General features: G+C 37.8%; 1 protein-coding gene across 1 annotated transcript in view; it reads right to left on the reverse strand.

Annotated features, from left to right (window-relative positions):
* The window catches only part of ZFAT (zinc finger and AT-hook domain containing), an 82941-nt gene that overhangs the window by 10605 nt on the left and 55825 nt on the right, over positions 1-16511 (reverse strand). Inside the window, exons 12-14 of the mRNA XM_069854698.1 lie at positions 7927-8045; positions 6140-6266; positions 3643-3773 (exon numbers count right to left, since the gene is read on the reverse strand). Of these exons, the coding sequence (XP_069710799.1) occupies positions 3643-3773; positions 6140-6266; positions 7927-8045 (377 nt within the window). The remainder of the gene's footprint in view (positions 1-3642; positions 3774-6139; positions 6267-7926; positions 8046-16511) is intronic.

Consider the following 16511-nt stretch of genomic DNA (forward strand, 5'->3'; position numbering starts at 1 on the left):
CTTTTAATCATTCTAAGAATTTGAGATTTAGAAGAAATTTCTTGATACAAATATAGAAATGTGAAAACAACTTGGAAGGGCTGGCTAAAAATGAGACATGAAGGTAAAAACTGATGTGAAACTGGGTAATGCATACCCTTAGAGAAAAAGAAAAAAACCTATACAAGAGCATAAAAACCAGAACAACTGCAATAAATGTTGTTAAGGAAAAAAATGGAACCAAGCTGCTACGCAAGGACTCAGTGAGGCCATTAAAGAACAAGTGTGGAAATTCAGTGACAGATGATGCTGATATATTGCTGACACCCTGCATGAATTTTTTGTCTCACAATTCACAAGAGAAGCTGAAGGTCACAGAAGACAGTGTGGAATAAATTTTCCAGCAGGGAAGTGAAATATGAATATGTCTTAATATCACTTCAAGGTTAACAATTAGGAACACAGAATAATTAAAACCTGACAAATTCGCAGGTATAAATGAGTGATATCCCACAGAAAGCAACTCAGTATTCATGAAAAAAGAAAAGCTGACATTTCTGAACAGGAGAATTATAGTCACATTAATAACATTTAAAGACTTCTTTCTCAAATTAAAATGGGAGTGGCTATAATTCTGAAGCAATCCTCTGGAAGGAAGACAAGAACACCAAACTAACTAAAGCTGTATAACAGCTCAAACAGACTTTGGTAAAACACTGCTTTATATAGAAAACTGTAAGAGAAAAAAATGAAACCAGAAAAATAAAAGGAGAAAAAATTAAAAGAGAAATAATCATCATCTACAGACCTGCCTTGGTCCTTTACAGGTAACTAAGCAGTTGGTCAGCTGTCAGCAGGCATATCCCCACCTTTTACACCCCGGGAAAGCACAGATCTGCACACTTCTGCACAAGCAAAGTGAAAGTCTCTGAGGCTACCAGAGAAAGAAACGCGTAGGCATTCTAGTTCATGCAAGAAACATGAAAAGGTGCTTCAAGCATCCAAGTAAGGCACAAGTAAAATCCAGCATAAACAGAGGTAGCACAAGATCACTTGGTTTGAGCTGTACTTAAATTCTTCACTGATTTTGCTTCTGTGAAACTTCAAATTAGGTGATAAGTTTTTTTTTATATTAACAAGACTCAAAGGGGTAAGGGTTTTAGGGGGAACAAAACCAGAAAAGCAGCAAAAGGATTCTGTGCTTTAAGAATTCAATATTTGATTTGATATAGGAGTGAAGCTTGTAACAATCTGACACCAGACCTGCGAAAGTCATTGATGTAAACAAGGCAAGGGAAAAAGAAGTGCTCAATGCTTAGCAGCTTGTAAACTCAAAAGGCTAGAAATACAGATTAAAAAGTGAGGAAGAAAATTAATTTGGAATATAAACACTTACTTACAAAGAACTAACAGCAAATTCAGATGGTCTGACAAGGAAGACAATAGATTTTAAGATGAACCTGACACAGATCACATTTAATAATCAGAGGAGGAAGAATCACTGATTTTTTAAAATTATTTTTTAAAATTATATGTTTACAGTTTAACATTCAAAAATCAAAATATAGTTTCTTGTTGGCAGCTGCTACTTCAACAGGTATTTTCTCCAATGCTTTTTGTAGAAGGGCCTTAAACAATGCACTTTTAAGGGAAGAAGAGGTTTCAGTAATATCAACAGACAGCACAAACATCATTGTCATCATTGCATTCAACCGTTAAACACATCATATGTACAGGACAGTGTGCATTCTAACAGTGACTCTACTGTTAAAGTTATTAAACTTGTACATAATAGGATGAAAATGCCTTTTCTCTTTAATGACTGAATTCAGTTTCCAAATCTGAATCTGTTATTCTTCAAAATACCCAAAACCTCCTATGTGATTTCTGGGGTCATTGGGCACTGGAACAGGCTGCCCAGGGAGGTGGTTGAGTCACCTTCCCTGGAGGTGTTTAAGGCACGGGTGGACGAGGTGCTAAGGGGCATGGTTTAGTGTTTGACAGGAATGGTTGGACTCGATGATCCGGTGGGTCTCTTCCAACCTGGTTATTCTATGATTCTATGATTCTGTGATTCTAATCAAAATACCTGTTAAGTACTGCAAAGGAACATCTCAGAAAGCTTTGTCTTGAAATTCAGTCTGGTCTCCCTGACATCTGGGCAGCAAGTTAGGAATTATACAAATACTGCCTTCACAGACGATGGTCTTCTCACTTCTACAGAGCTTTCCTGAATTCAATGCTCACAGCACACAGAATAATCAGTTTTGGTTCATTTAAATGAAAAGGAGTTACTTAAACTCTTCGAGACTCCAATGAATCAATGAACAGAATGAGAAGAGAGATAAGCAGAGAAATACAATGAAACAGGAGGAACAAGTGGAGCCGGGAAAACACTGTGAGAGAAATGTAAAATGTCAGTAACCAAGTTAGTAGACACCTGTGAGGAAGAAATACTGAGCAAAAGTCCTGATGTTTGCACTCAGTAGCCACCTGAAATTGAAAGTTATTTCCTTTTACTTGCTGATTTTGTATAGATTTTTATTCTTAGTTTCTAAAGTGTTTTAGAAATACTTACATTGCAAATATATTTTAGGAAAACATGTGTAGTATCAAACTTGAAGAAAAATACGCATACATTAAAGTTACTTCTACCAATACCTTATAAGAAAGATGATTTGTCTTATTTCAAGAGGACCTATTACTGCCTACCAGAAATTATGTCACTTAATTACCAAGTGAATCCTCCATTTTTATGGAAAGAGAATTTGTGTAAAAGCCTGAAATTAGCAATCAATCATACACATTTTTTTTTTTTAAATATTGATCTATATCTTCTGGTCTTGCACAATTTCCCTGGTAACAGGAAAATTAACCACAGATCTTTCCAATCGACAACTCAATTGAATTTTTCTTTATTTATCTCAAATAAGGGTGGTCATGCTGACTTTTGCCTCACATAAGTAATTGCTGTAAGAAGCACCTCCAACATTCTTCTCGGAGATGTTACATGCCTGCAGTCCACTTATGTTGCAGCCCTCATTAGAAAAGCAGAGTGAACTCAAGACTGAGGAAATGTCTCATTTGATCCTAGGCTACATGAGTTTAAAACTCTAGAAGTCTGTCAGACTTCAGCCACAGGATAGCATTGCAAAGACCAACGACAATGGTTCATCTTTGTGTATGGCCCTACAGCACTACGGCTGCAGAGCATGCACAGTTCTGCAGAAGCAATGCTCTTTCATGCTCTTCCATATCTGGATGTATGCTGTGCCTAGGACCCCAAGATTCTTTTAGATGACAGTGGAACCAAGTGCCCATGCATAATGTAGACTTTTTACTTTAAAAGCCTGAAAACACTTGCTAGAAAAAAGCTGTATTTTCACACACATGCATTTATTCATGTATTTGTTCATTCATGTATTATATACATGGAAAAATGCATACATTTTTATATGCATAAACATACATAAGTATAAAAACGTACGTGTGTGGGCATATAAACATGCATAGACACAACTTTTAGTAAAAAATCAGTTTAGAAAAAATTCTGCATGTCTTGCATGGACATTCAGAATTTAGCCCTTGCAAAATAATACTAATTTCACAATAGATATATGAAAATCGTTATATAGCTGGCATAGAGAAGAAAAGGGATCTCACCTGCTTTACCACGGTCACAGTGCCAGGTGCCATGGTAACTACAGAAGCAACTGCAGTAGCATCATGGGTTTCTGAACCCAACTCAATGATTTGCTGCAGGATGTTTACAGCTGTTGGATCGAGCCTTTCACCTTATCAGAAAGACAGTAAAAATAAGATCATTACAGTAAAACAGCTCTAAGGGTATGTGAATCTAAGCGCTACAGGCACTTTTTCCCCTGCTGCCTTAACCCTGTCTCCCAGCGCTCTTTATAAATTTCCAATAGCTCAATAACATGACACTTTAATAATAGATCTATGGCAGGAAAGTATTCACAAAACAAGTTGCCCGAGGAATGCACGAATCAGCAAGTGAAGCCACACTGATCATTTTTATGCCTATTTGAAAGAGATCTAAAAGAATACATTGAATAAACAAAGGACAGGCACAACTCACAGCAGTACCTGTAAATTAAGAAGCTGCAAGCCTTTACATAGCCAAATATGTATTTGTCAGGCATTCACCTTAAACAGAACCTGAACTCACAAAAAAGATGTTGAGCTACTGGAGCACGTGCAAAGAGCAACAAAGCTGGTAAAGGGTCTGGAGAAAAAGTCTGGAGCAAAATCCCCAGCTGAGGGAACTGGGGTTTTTTAGTCTGGGGAATAGGAGGCTCAGGGGAGACTTTACCCCTCTTTACAACTAGGAGGTTATAGAGAGGTGGGTGTTGGTCTCTTCTCCCAAGTAACAAACGATAGGGTGAGAGAAAATGGCCTCAAATTGTGCCAGGGAATGTTTGGGTTGCATATCAGGAAATATTACTTCACTGAAAAGGTTGTCAAGCATTGGCTGCTCAGGGAAGTGGAGGAGTCACCATCTCTGGAGGTTTTTAAAAGACACGTAGATATGGCTCTCCAGAACATGATTTAGTGCTTGACTTGGCAGTATTAGGTTTACATTTGGACTAGATGTTCTTAAAGGTGTTTTCCAGCCTAAACAATTCTATGATTCTGTAACTTTACACCTATAACCACAATAGTTACCAAAGGTACATTATAAACCTGTTTTCACCACCTGCCTGGTCATCTGCAATACCTCTCAAACTAAAATAAGTACTGTTATCATGAGCACGCTAAAAGGAAAAGTTAATTGCTTCAGAGAGCTCGTGCTTATAATTTTGTAAGAGACGTTTGCCCTTTCCCCCCCCGCTCCAAAATCCTCTTGATGTGTGCAGTCCTGCCAAAGGAAAGGCAAGTTGACAAAAAGAACAAACCCATACACAGTTACACCCTCACTTCTCCTGAAGCAAGAGAAGGAAGTACTTGGATGCTGGACAATGTTTTTGTTATGTAGGAATAAGAATTGCCCTCCTCTAGCCCACCACTCCCGTGCTTTCAGTGCGAGAAAGAAGACAGAAAGGGAAAGAAACTCTCCAGGTCATGTCAAAGCTGCCTTCTGTAATCACTGCTGGATCCAGGAGAGAGCCTGTAAACAGAATAAAGCTTATCTCTTAACTTCGAAACCTTTCAAACTTTACATTTGGACTCACTGATCTTAATCTTTGCATGAAAGCAAATCATTCTACTTTGAAAATTACAGACTCATGCTTAAAATCAAAACTGTTATATGGAGCATATTCCATGATCATGTTTATTTTAATTTAAATATATAAAAGCTTAAGAAAAGTTTTCAAGAGGCTTTTACTCATTCAGAATCCCCAGTCATTAAAATAAAATAATATACAGAAACTGTCAGTAAACATAATTGATTACATTAATATAATTAATTAATGGGAGTTTTTGAAATGTATTTGTGTTACGAACTATAAAGACACAATGGTAAACCAGACGAACGCTATCTTCATATAACCAACATGTTTGTTTATATATATAAACCCGAAGCATATATACACCTTCTCTAATCTCTAATGCTTTAACACTCTCAGAAACCTGAACATATTTTCTTTTCTTTCAGCTTTCACTATATCCCACTTAACAATCATTATCTAATCCCACCCTTGTTCTTCCTCAGTCTGATACAGAATAGCTTCCTTTGATTTGTGTAGCATCAAAATTAAGTTTGTTAGTACTGTCTTGGGAACATGGTAAATGAGTTATTCCACCATGTCACTTCTGCAGGCTTGCTGACTTAAGCAGGGAGAAAAATAATAGCTAGAGACTTGCCATTAGATACACACCATCTACTCTGCCAAGATAGCTGATTCTTCAACATATTTAATAATACAGGCAGAAAATTCCACACACCTAATAGGAAACTGCAGAACAGAGTGTGGTATGTATTAATGACTTAAAGACACAGAAATTCATGAAGAACAGCTGTTTCTCATTATTTACCTTCAAAGAATAACATAAACTCCAGAAATAAGTTCTGGATGACTAATCTCAGCATTTTTAAAAGTTTCACTAGAGATCACATATCACCCAGTCTACTCAACAGAATTAGATACTTATGAGAAAAAGATATATTTTGTGTTCCGACCTAAGGAAGGTAACTTACCATTCTCAGAAGTATATCTCAGGTTCTGTAATGCAGCTACTGCAGCTTGAGTGCCTTGAACATCTTCTCCAGCCTCCGTGATATGGAGATACTGAGTGGATGCTTCTTCAGAAACTTCAGCAGTTAACTTGAAAACAAAACCCATCCAATACATGAATAATCTCACTCTCATTTTAGCAATTTAGAGAACAATAAAACTTCTGAGTTTAAAGGAATGAGTTTTGGACAACAAAAATTGTAACCAGGGTTACAGCAATACTGGGTGAAAAAGAAGACAAGAGGAACATTATGTGGAAGTAGGGATATCATCCCATAGCCTTCTAGATTCTACCTCAAAAGTTGTTTTAAGCATTCTAAATTATCATGACTTCATTTTTGTTGCAGTTACTTTTGAACTAACAAGAGAATTCTATTGCATCAGAATCTAGTAAAGAACTTTTGGGCAAAAATAGTTTATAACGAATGTTCTTGCAGATCTGGTAAAATGCCTCTGATGTATGAAAATGGCAGTTTGTTTTGGAAAAATGATCCTTTCCATGACCACATTTTCTCAAGACAAGCTGTCAACATGTTTTCCTGCTCTGATAGGACTTCTTTATTTATAGCTGTTTCAACAGCACAGACGTGCTTGCATCTTGGATGTCCTCTTATTATTTCCAGTTTAGGCATCTACCAAGAGAGTGTACAGAGAATCGTTTGTGAAATGCGTGTGGATATAAGACTTTGAATGACTATATTTCAAAATGCTTGCCTTTGATACTTTGATACTTCTCAAGGACTTAGCATTCTGTCTGTGGATACTCAAAAACTCAAAAGAGCTGCAGGATGGCTCTTCCAAATGAGGCATTAGGTTTATAATGAGGGCTAGACTGCCTGAAATTTAGCAGAACAGGTCTTAAACTGAGGAGGTCAGCCAATTGCAATTGACATCTGGCTTTTTCCTCTCACTGGACACCAATAATAGCCTTGTTGGGCAGAGGAAAAGACTCAGCTTGCCAACTGTAATTTTTAAAATAAAAGTTCTATGGTTTGCCTGTAGCTTCTGCATCTACAGTTAGCTCTGCTCAGTAAGAATAACAGTTTCATTTTAAAACAAACAGCCACAGGGATGACAGCAGAGAAGAGTTTGAAAGGATAAACCCTCTCAAGGTAGCTGCTCTAGCCCACTCCAAACTGAGAAAATTCAGGTTGCTGTTTTTTTCTAACCCAGCTTCTTAGGTCTAACTTAAAATTTTAAGGTCTGATCTTAGTGATACTGTGTTTGCCTATATACCTTGGACTGAAGCTGCAAACAAAAGAAATTACAGAAGACTTACTCTGTGTAATAGTACTATTTTTTCAGCTGATGAATTTACAAATTCAGTTTTCCAGATTCCAACTTTCTCTGGATCAAAACATAAGCTTCCTTCAGTAATTCAACATAAGCTTGTAGCTTTGCGTATCTTGCAGTTAACACTGGTGAATATTTAGCATATAACAAAATGCAGTAACTTTTTCAATTTCACATTTTTTGCTAGAACTTTCTCCCTTTCTGTTGCAAATAGAGCACTATAGCCCTAAAATGAAGAAATAAGCACTTATAATGTTAATTCTAGTGGATATTAAAGCAGTTAAACTTAACAGTCATAGCAATGTATGCATTCAAAATGGAGATCAGATCACAGGTCCTCCTGCTCTTATTTTATGTGTCAAGAATACATTTTTAAATAATTCTCACTTTTATCCTTACTTTTCTCCCTAGATTGTTTAAAAATCTTAAGGTCAAAAACATAGCAACTTTGCTTTACCTCCCACTTGGTCTCCCCATCATGTTCCACTAGCTTCATTCCATGCTTGTTTTTAAGATGTCTGTTGAACTCCCACTTTGTACCGTACACAAAGCTGCAAACAGGACACTTTATGCCACCTGTTAGGAAACACAAATAAATCTTGGAGTTATTTTCATATAAATTATTTTTCAAGGCAGTAAGGATTCATTTAATTTGACCCCACCTCAATCAAGCCACAGAACCGTAATTTTAAAAGGTTTCCTTTAGCCATGAGGCCAAATGAAAAAAATGGGGGGAAAAAATAACGTAGCTGAACTCTCACAATGCTTAAAGGGCAATTTTGGATAATGGTAATGGAAGGAGACTGCACCAACTCATTTATTTGGAAAGGCATAGCAATGCTGCTTCCCTGCCTACACCCCACCCTTTGGTGTATGTGAAGTTGCAGGAATGCTGTTACCATCTACCCCTCCTTCTACACTTCTATCCCTGGGAAGCCTGTGCCACATACTGATTAAAAAGAAAGAACAGAAACAGACAACTATTTTCATTAGTCTCAGATATGGCATCATTTCCACAATTAGGTGCATGTAAGAAGCATTTGTCTCATCCCTCAGGAGCCAGATGTTAAAGAAGAACATAAATTACAAAGTAAATAGCAACTTAGCTACCATATGAACTTGTGCTTGCTTTGCTAACAAAAGCCATTCTAGAAGTAGGATGCACATTCGAGAACAGAAAGTTTTCTCAAGAAATGGCAACATACTAAGTTTGACCAACCTCACTCCAGTTTTTCCCCTAATCACAACAATTACTGCCAACCACAGGGATGCCTCAGCCTGGGAAGAATCACTCTCTCAGACATCAGCCTGGCTGAAATTCAAGTTTAGCAGCACCAGTGAAGACTAGTAACAGTTTCCAAGTGAATTTTTTTTAAGTCTGAGAGTTTGTATGACATTTTCTGCTTTAGGCCCGCCAAAAACAAAGCCTAACATATTTTAAATAATTCCAAACTAATGCTTTTGCTCTGTAAGTACACTTTTATTTAAAAATACAGAGTTCCTTATAAGCTAATGCCTACTTTATTACATATTATTCCAGACAGAAATGTAAATTTTATGCGTAGTCCAAAAATCTACAAAATGGGTCTCTGACAAGCTTCAGCTTTAACTCTTGGTTCTCTATTGTCTTACAAAGCCCTGTGTGCTGACCTTCAGGACACAAAGCAAAACAGTGTCTTCTTTCAGTAAGCCCTGGGATTTTTTTTTAAAAACAATACTAAGATCTTATTATTTAACATACACAATAGTGGCATGCCTTAATAATTTTTTCAAAATGATCTTCTCTAAGACAGCTCTTCTGTTTTTCTAAAGGTTCAAGCAAACATTATTAAGTTTTTTAGCAAATTATCAAAGAGAACCAGAACAGTCAACAATGTAACATTATGCGCACTTAACTCTCTTTGCTTTTAAGAGTTTCTGCTCTTTATGTTAACATATAAAACTGCAAATCTAAGATTTCTGTCTATCTACAAAATGATGCACAGCATGAATTTAGCACAATGTTTACAGCATTACAGGTTAAAAAATCGAGCATGAAGAAATCATAAGGATCCAATTTTCTACACTAGATTAAACAGCTTTTACTTCTTTTTCTTATGAAAGTCATTTAGTCAAACGTCAGATCTCAGACGTTTGTAATTATGCAAATAAGTACTTCCCCCCCGTTACTGACTAAAACAGAACAGAAATCATCTGCACGTAACAAATTGCTGCATTAGGTGACCAAAACTCACTTGAACAAATCTAATGGCTAGGGAAGGGCGTTACACCACTTCAGGAACTATGCCACCAGATGGCTGTCTCCACATAATCATGGCAAATGAGACTATTACCTGTCACGTTAAAACACTTCAAATATACCCTCATAAGCTGGTCATAAGCAAAATCCTTGTTGCACACAGTCTTTTACAAATAAAGGGCTCAGAAAAAGCATTCTGTTTTACAGTAGTGGTAGCCTACTATATAGTATTCTCCCAGGTGAAAAGAAACTTTTTATTTTTATATAAGTGAATATAACCACACCCAGTCACTAAGGTCTTTCACTGACACTTAGCATCCTTACAAAATTTCTCCTCTTTGCTCTCAATCTATTGCAAGTCTTCACTAAACTTCGTTCTTACAGCAGATTTTCAATACTCCATCCCTAGACAAAACTGAAATAGTTTCCCTATTAAGGGAAACTCAAAAGTTCACAAAAGCAAAATACTTTTATTCAGATTAGAGCAAAGATATTATCGGTTACAGAAAATGAAATTAAATATTCATTTCACACCAAACTGCAGTATCAGGAATAAACTGCTGTTGTGAAAGAGGGGACACTTTTTTGCATTACTCTGATATTAGATATGTTATAACAATACACTAGATAAATTAAAGCTGTAACTTCTGTCCTTATGACTTTAACGAAAGAACAAATTACGGAAAAGTAGAATTAAACAGGTAATATATACCTCCATGTCAGTGACTTGATACAAAAGCTCATGAAAATGAACATCTAGACGATTCTTTAAAGTAATGGGTACCATATAGAGAAAGCCAATTATCATACACCTTATCTACTTTCAAAACCAAATCTGATTTTTACACCAAAATAATGAACACAAATATCATAGAGTTCAACAACATCTTTTCTACCATTGCACTGACATGTGCTCTCCAAACAATTCATTCATTGGCCTAAAATATTCATAAGACAACTATTATTTTATGTTAAAAGAAAGCATGTTATGATAGTGGTATAATAGAGCATAGAGGTGACAAGTGGATCTGCACATATGTATTGCACAAGTTTATGCACAAGCACAAATAGAAAATCCGTCTCTCAGAGAGCACAGAAATATGCAAACAAAACAATCGACGGTAGGGAATAACAGTGAAGAGAAAAGAAACAATTCTGGGAAAAATTTTATGTGACTTACCTAGCACAAAGCAAATGAAGCTCAAAATGGAAGCTTCAGATCAGCAAGGAGGCAGTCTCACAAAAAAAAAAAAAGTAGTAGGAAATGTATAGCATCAAATCATGGAATAGTTTTGAGTTGGAAGGGACCTTAAAGATCATCCAGTTCCAACCTCTCTGCCATGAGAAGGGACACCTTCCACTAGATTAGGTTGCTCAAAGCCCCATCCAACCTGGCCTTGAACACCTCCAGGGATGGGTCATTCACAACTTCCCTGGGTAACCTTCATTGTGAAGAAATTCCTCCTTAAGTCTAGTCTAAACCTGCCTCTCTCCAACCTATAGCCATTCCCCTAGTCCCATCACTCCATGCCCTTGTAAAAAATCCCTCCCCAGCTTTCTTGTAAACCCCCTTCAGGTACTGGAAGGCTGCTATATGGTCTCCCTGGAGCCTTCTCTTCTCCAGGGTGAATAAGCTCAGCTCTCTCAAGCCTGTCCTTGTATGGGAGGTGCTCCAGCCCTCTGATCATCCTTGTAGCCCTCCTCTGGACCCCCTCCAACAAAATGTTGAGGATTCAAGAACTGGACACAATACTCCAGGTGAAGCCTCACAAGAGAGGAACAGACTCTTGTCCCCTATGATGAATATATGAAATTCTTATAGTATTTACTTTTCTTTATTACTTTAAAATACTAAAAATAATGTTAGATGGTAGATTTTATTTAAACAAACAATACCCTCTGTGCCCCAAGCATTTTTCTGGTGCTGGCTGATCATAATTTCCAATATAAAATCAGGAATTAAACACTACTTTCTATCCTTGGCAATAAAGTTGCCCAAATGAGCTTGTATCCTCTCCTATTCTATGAATCATTCATTTATTTATAAATTTATCCTAGGAATCTTGAGTACAGTCCAGCAGTCTACATTCATATAAATATTTCCAATTAAGATTATTTGCAATGTCTGCAATGCAGTCAAAAACCCGTTGAGAGTAGAGAACAAGAGATGAACAAGTATGAGACAATTCACTCTAGGCTCAGTGGGTAACTTAAAACAAGCAGAATACAAAAAGACAAATAGACAAAGACAGCTTTTATTAGATGTTAATCTCTGTTATTTTCCCTTCTCACTTCTTCCTCAAACCCTTTTGCTTGCCGGTTCTCCTGCCTTTTCCTTTTCCTCCGCAGTTCTTTAATTTCAAAGAACTTGTTTAATATCAGGTCTGAAGGGTCTTCTTTCCTTATATGAATACATGAATAATTTTCCAAAATCACTTTTCAGATCTATGAATATGGTAAATTGAAACTTGATAGAGCCTAGTCAGGCAGCAAGTTGCAACTGCTGGCTCAAGCAGCTTAGAAACACGTAGCTTGTCATACTGCATAAGATGTCCACAGTGATCTGTTTGTGCTGTGTGACCCAGATACAGAACATCTGATTCCAAAATCAGGAAAATTTTAATTAAATTCAATAGGATTCATGTTTCAGAACCCCAAATGCAAATCTTAATTAACTCAAGTCTCCCACAAGGAATACTTTTTTTTTACCAAGTGAGATAACAAAGTGTTCAGAAAAACTGACATTTCTACAGTGCAGTAAGAAATCTGCAAGTCTCTTGTTTCTACTTTGAGTCCACATATAAGATCCATGTGATGCATCATATAGCAGGACACGGAGCTGACAAAGGAGGTTGCATGTGCAAACAGTGCATCTACTAACATGGCTTTCCTCATGGCAGAGACCTGGTAAGAGGCACTGACTTCATATCTACTACATGAATTTGAAGTCCCTTTACTGCTCTAAAATTCTACACAGCACGTGAATGTCTGAAAAGCAGGCACAGCACTAGTGGTAGCACAGGAAATATAAACGCCAGTTAAGGAAAGGAAGAGAAAGAAGGATGCGAAGTCAGAGATGAAAATAACAGAATAGAATATTTCAGCTGGAAGGAACCTAAAATGATCATCCAGACCAACTGCCTGAACAGTTCAGGGCTGACCAAGTTAAGTCACGTTGTTAAGGGCATTGTTCAAACACTTCTTAAACACTGACAGGCTTGTGACATTGACTGTCTCTCTAGGAAGCCTGCTCCAGTGTTTTACCACCTTCTTTGTAAAGAAATGCTTCCTAATGGCCTTCTCTGGCACAGCTTGAATCATTCCCATATGTCCTATCACTAGATAACAAAGAGAAGAGCTCAGCACCTTTCTCCCGACTTCTCCTCCTTGGGAAGCTGTAGAGAGCAATGAGGTCACCCCTCAGTCTCCTTTTCTCTAAACTAGACAAGTCCAAAGTCCTTAGCAACTCCTCTAGCCCTTTCACCAGCTTTGTCACCGTTCCATGGACACAATGAAGGTCCTTCACATGCTCCTTAAATTGTGAAGCCCAGAACTGCACACTGTATTCAATACTCTTCAGTGGAAAAGAATTATTTTCAGAAGTGCATTCATCTAGCTCCCAAAGGGGAAGGAAAACTTAACTAACATATGATTAATTTTATTTGCTCAAAACTTTATAAATATGACCCTTAATTTCTTAGTAACACAATTCAGTCTAGGTACCTTTTCCTATGAGTGGCTATGGACAAATAACTCCTCACAGTACACAGTTATTTGGAAAGTTAAACAAAGCTCCTTACGGTGCACAGTTCTTCCTTCACCAGCATGACTATAGAATAGAGGCTTTGAGTACTGATAAGTAAATACTACACCTTTAAAACAACTGCAGGTTCCCTGACAACTTTCACTGTCTGTGAAAATAATTGTGAAATTCTACAATACATTCCTGCACTGAAATTTAAAGACAAAATCTACTTTTAAAGTAATTTCTATTTTTTTTTGATAAAAAAGAAACAAAACGTCATACAAAACAAACACAGGCTGCAACTTCTTGTATTTACACATTTCTCCATCATACTGCAAGTTTAAAGGGACAGTCTCAGATTTTGAATGTCTTTCTCTGTGTCATGATTTCAGTATTACTTTACCATGGATTAATACCTTCAACAGATAAATATCTTGCATTAGATTAATAATTTGGAAATATGATTTAGAAATAATGTTACCTTGTAAGAAACATATTTATTTCATTATCAAACACAACAGCATTATTTTGCTCTCTATTTGTATTCAACAAAACCAGAAATGCTGAAGATCCTAAAAGGTATAAAATGGCTGGTGGTTTCCACTAAAAAACTAGGGAAGATACTTTCTAAAATCATCACAGAATCACAGAATGACCTGAGTTAGAAGGGACCCACAAGGATCATTGAGTCCAACTCCTCTCCTTGCATAGGACAATCCCCAAATTTATGCCCATGTGCCTGAGGATGTTGTCCAAATGCTTCTTGAATATTGTCAGGTTTGGCACCATGACTGCTTCCATGGACAGCCTGTTTCAGGGCTCCACCACCCTCTGAGTGAAGAACCTTCTCCTAATCATAGAATAACCATGTTGGAAGAGACCCACTGGATCATCGAGTCCAATCATCCCTATCAAACACTAAACCATGCCCCTTAGCACCTCGTCCATCCATGCCTTAAACACCTCCAGGGAAGGTGAATCAACCACCTCCCTGGGCAGCCTGTTCCAGTGCCTCATGACCCTTTCTGTGAAGAATTTTTTCCTAATGTCCAGCTTAAACCTCCCCTGGTGGAGCTTGAGGCCATTCCCCCTTGTCCTGTCCCCCGTCACTTGGGAGAAGTGGCCAGCACCCTCCTCTCTACAACCTCCTTTCAGGTAGTTGTAGAGAGCAATGAGGTCTCCCCTCAGCCTCCTCTTCTCCAGGCTAAACACCCCCAGCTCTCTCAGCCATTCCTCATAAGGCCTGTTCTCCAGCCCCTTCACCAGCTTTGTTGCTCTTCTCTGGACTCGCTCCAGAGCCTCAACATCCTTCTTGTGGTGAGGGGCCCAGAACTGAACACAGGATTCAAGGAGCGGTCTCACCAATAATATCCAACATAATCCTTTCCTGGCACATCTTCCTGCCATTCACTCGGGTCCTATTGTTGGTCACCAGAGAGAAGAGGTCAGCACCTGCTCCTCCTCTTTCTCTTGTGAGAAAGCAGTAAATTGTTACAAGGTTCCCTCTCAGTCTCCACTTCTCCAGGCTGAACAGACCAAGTGACTCCGGCTGCTCCCCAGACGCCTTCCCCTCTAGACCCCTCACCAACATTGTGGCCTCCTCTGGACACTCTCCAACAGCCTGATATCCTTTTTATTTTGCAGTACCTAAAACTGCACATGCCAGTTGTGGTGGAGCTGCACCAGTGTGGAGTAGAGCACATAAGACTCAACTCTATCAAGCATTAAAATATTTTCAACATGATTTTATATTTAATTTGGCTTTCTCCTCTACTTCCACACTTTCCCTACACCAGACACTAGAAGTGAAGGAGCTTTGTGCTTCCTGAATGTCTAATTACATTTTACATCCAAAAAATATATCTGACTGTGTAATCAATTGCTTGCTTTGGTTCACCTGCCAAGTGTGCAATAGCGAAACTACTTACAGAAATCAACAACCTGTACAAGTCTCCTTTGCTAGCACTCAGACACTGCAAGGAATGAGATATATTTTGTGACATCTGTATCAATCCGAAACAGCAGCAGTGAAGCAACTGATGTTGTGGACCAACTTTTCAGAAGGATATAGGACTTCCACTGGGATGAAATTTATAACCAAAACCCAGCAACAGCCAGTAATAAAATTGTTTATGCTACTACATAAATGTGGTAAACCCAACTAAAATCTAATTTTCTCTTTCCTCTGGTGTTACATTAGCTCTTCTATTTACTCTTGAATTTTCAATCCTCCCCAAATTCCTTGTTGCCTTTACTTAGTTATCTGTGACAGCAATTTCTCTAATTGACCAGGTGTCTATATCTGATTAGTTTTATTTGTCTTTATTTTTGTGTGGTAGTTTTACACAGACAACAGTAACAAGCAGCTGTTCTAAGCAGAATGAGATACTTGGGACTCTAACACAAAGATGTAATGCAGAGAAATGCAGGCCTGGTTTGAGAAGCTATGAGAAGCAGAGCCCCAGGATGCAGCTTAGAACATGACAGGTGTGGGGTGGTAAGAAATACCACAATCTTGGCACTGAAGAACCCACAGCTATAAACAACTCAGAAATGATCAGTTAAAAACATCCAAATCCAGAACTGGATAAAACTAGTTTTAGGGGCAACAAAAAATAGTATTTAACATACATGAAGAGCACCATAAACAGCAAATTTGGATTTAATCTGCAGCTACAGACCAATGAAAAAGCAAAGGTGTGTAAGCAAACATGTAACAGTGGCTACAAATAGAAGAGAAGAGGAACATCATAGTATCATTTAGGTTGGAAAAGACCTTTAAGATCATAAAGTCCAACTGTAAACCTAATACTGCCAAGCTCACCACTAAACCATGTCCCTAAGTGCCACATCTACCCGTCTTTTAAATACCTCCAGGGGTGATGACTCAACCACTTCCTTGCACAGCCTGTTCTAACTCTTTACAATTCTTTCTGTGAAGAAATTTTTCCTAATATCCAGTCTAAACCTCCCCTCATGCAACTTGAGGCCATTTACTCTCATCCTATTATTTGTTACTTGGAAGAAGATACAAAAACTCGCCTCACCACAATCTCCT

Source organism: Phaenicophaeus curvirostris, chromosome 3 (assembly GCF_032191515.1).
Source record: "Phaenicophaeus curvirostris isolate KB17595 chromosome 3, BPBGC_Pcur_1.0, whole genome shotgun sequence".
Taxonomy (NCBI): Eukaryota; Metazoa; Chordata; class Aves; order Cuculiformes; family Cuculidae; genus Phaenicophaeus; species Phaenicophaeus curvirostris.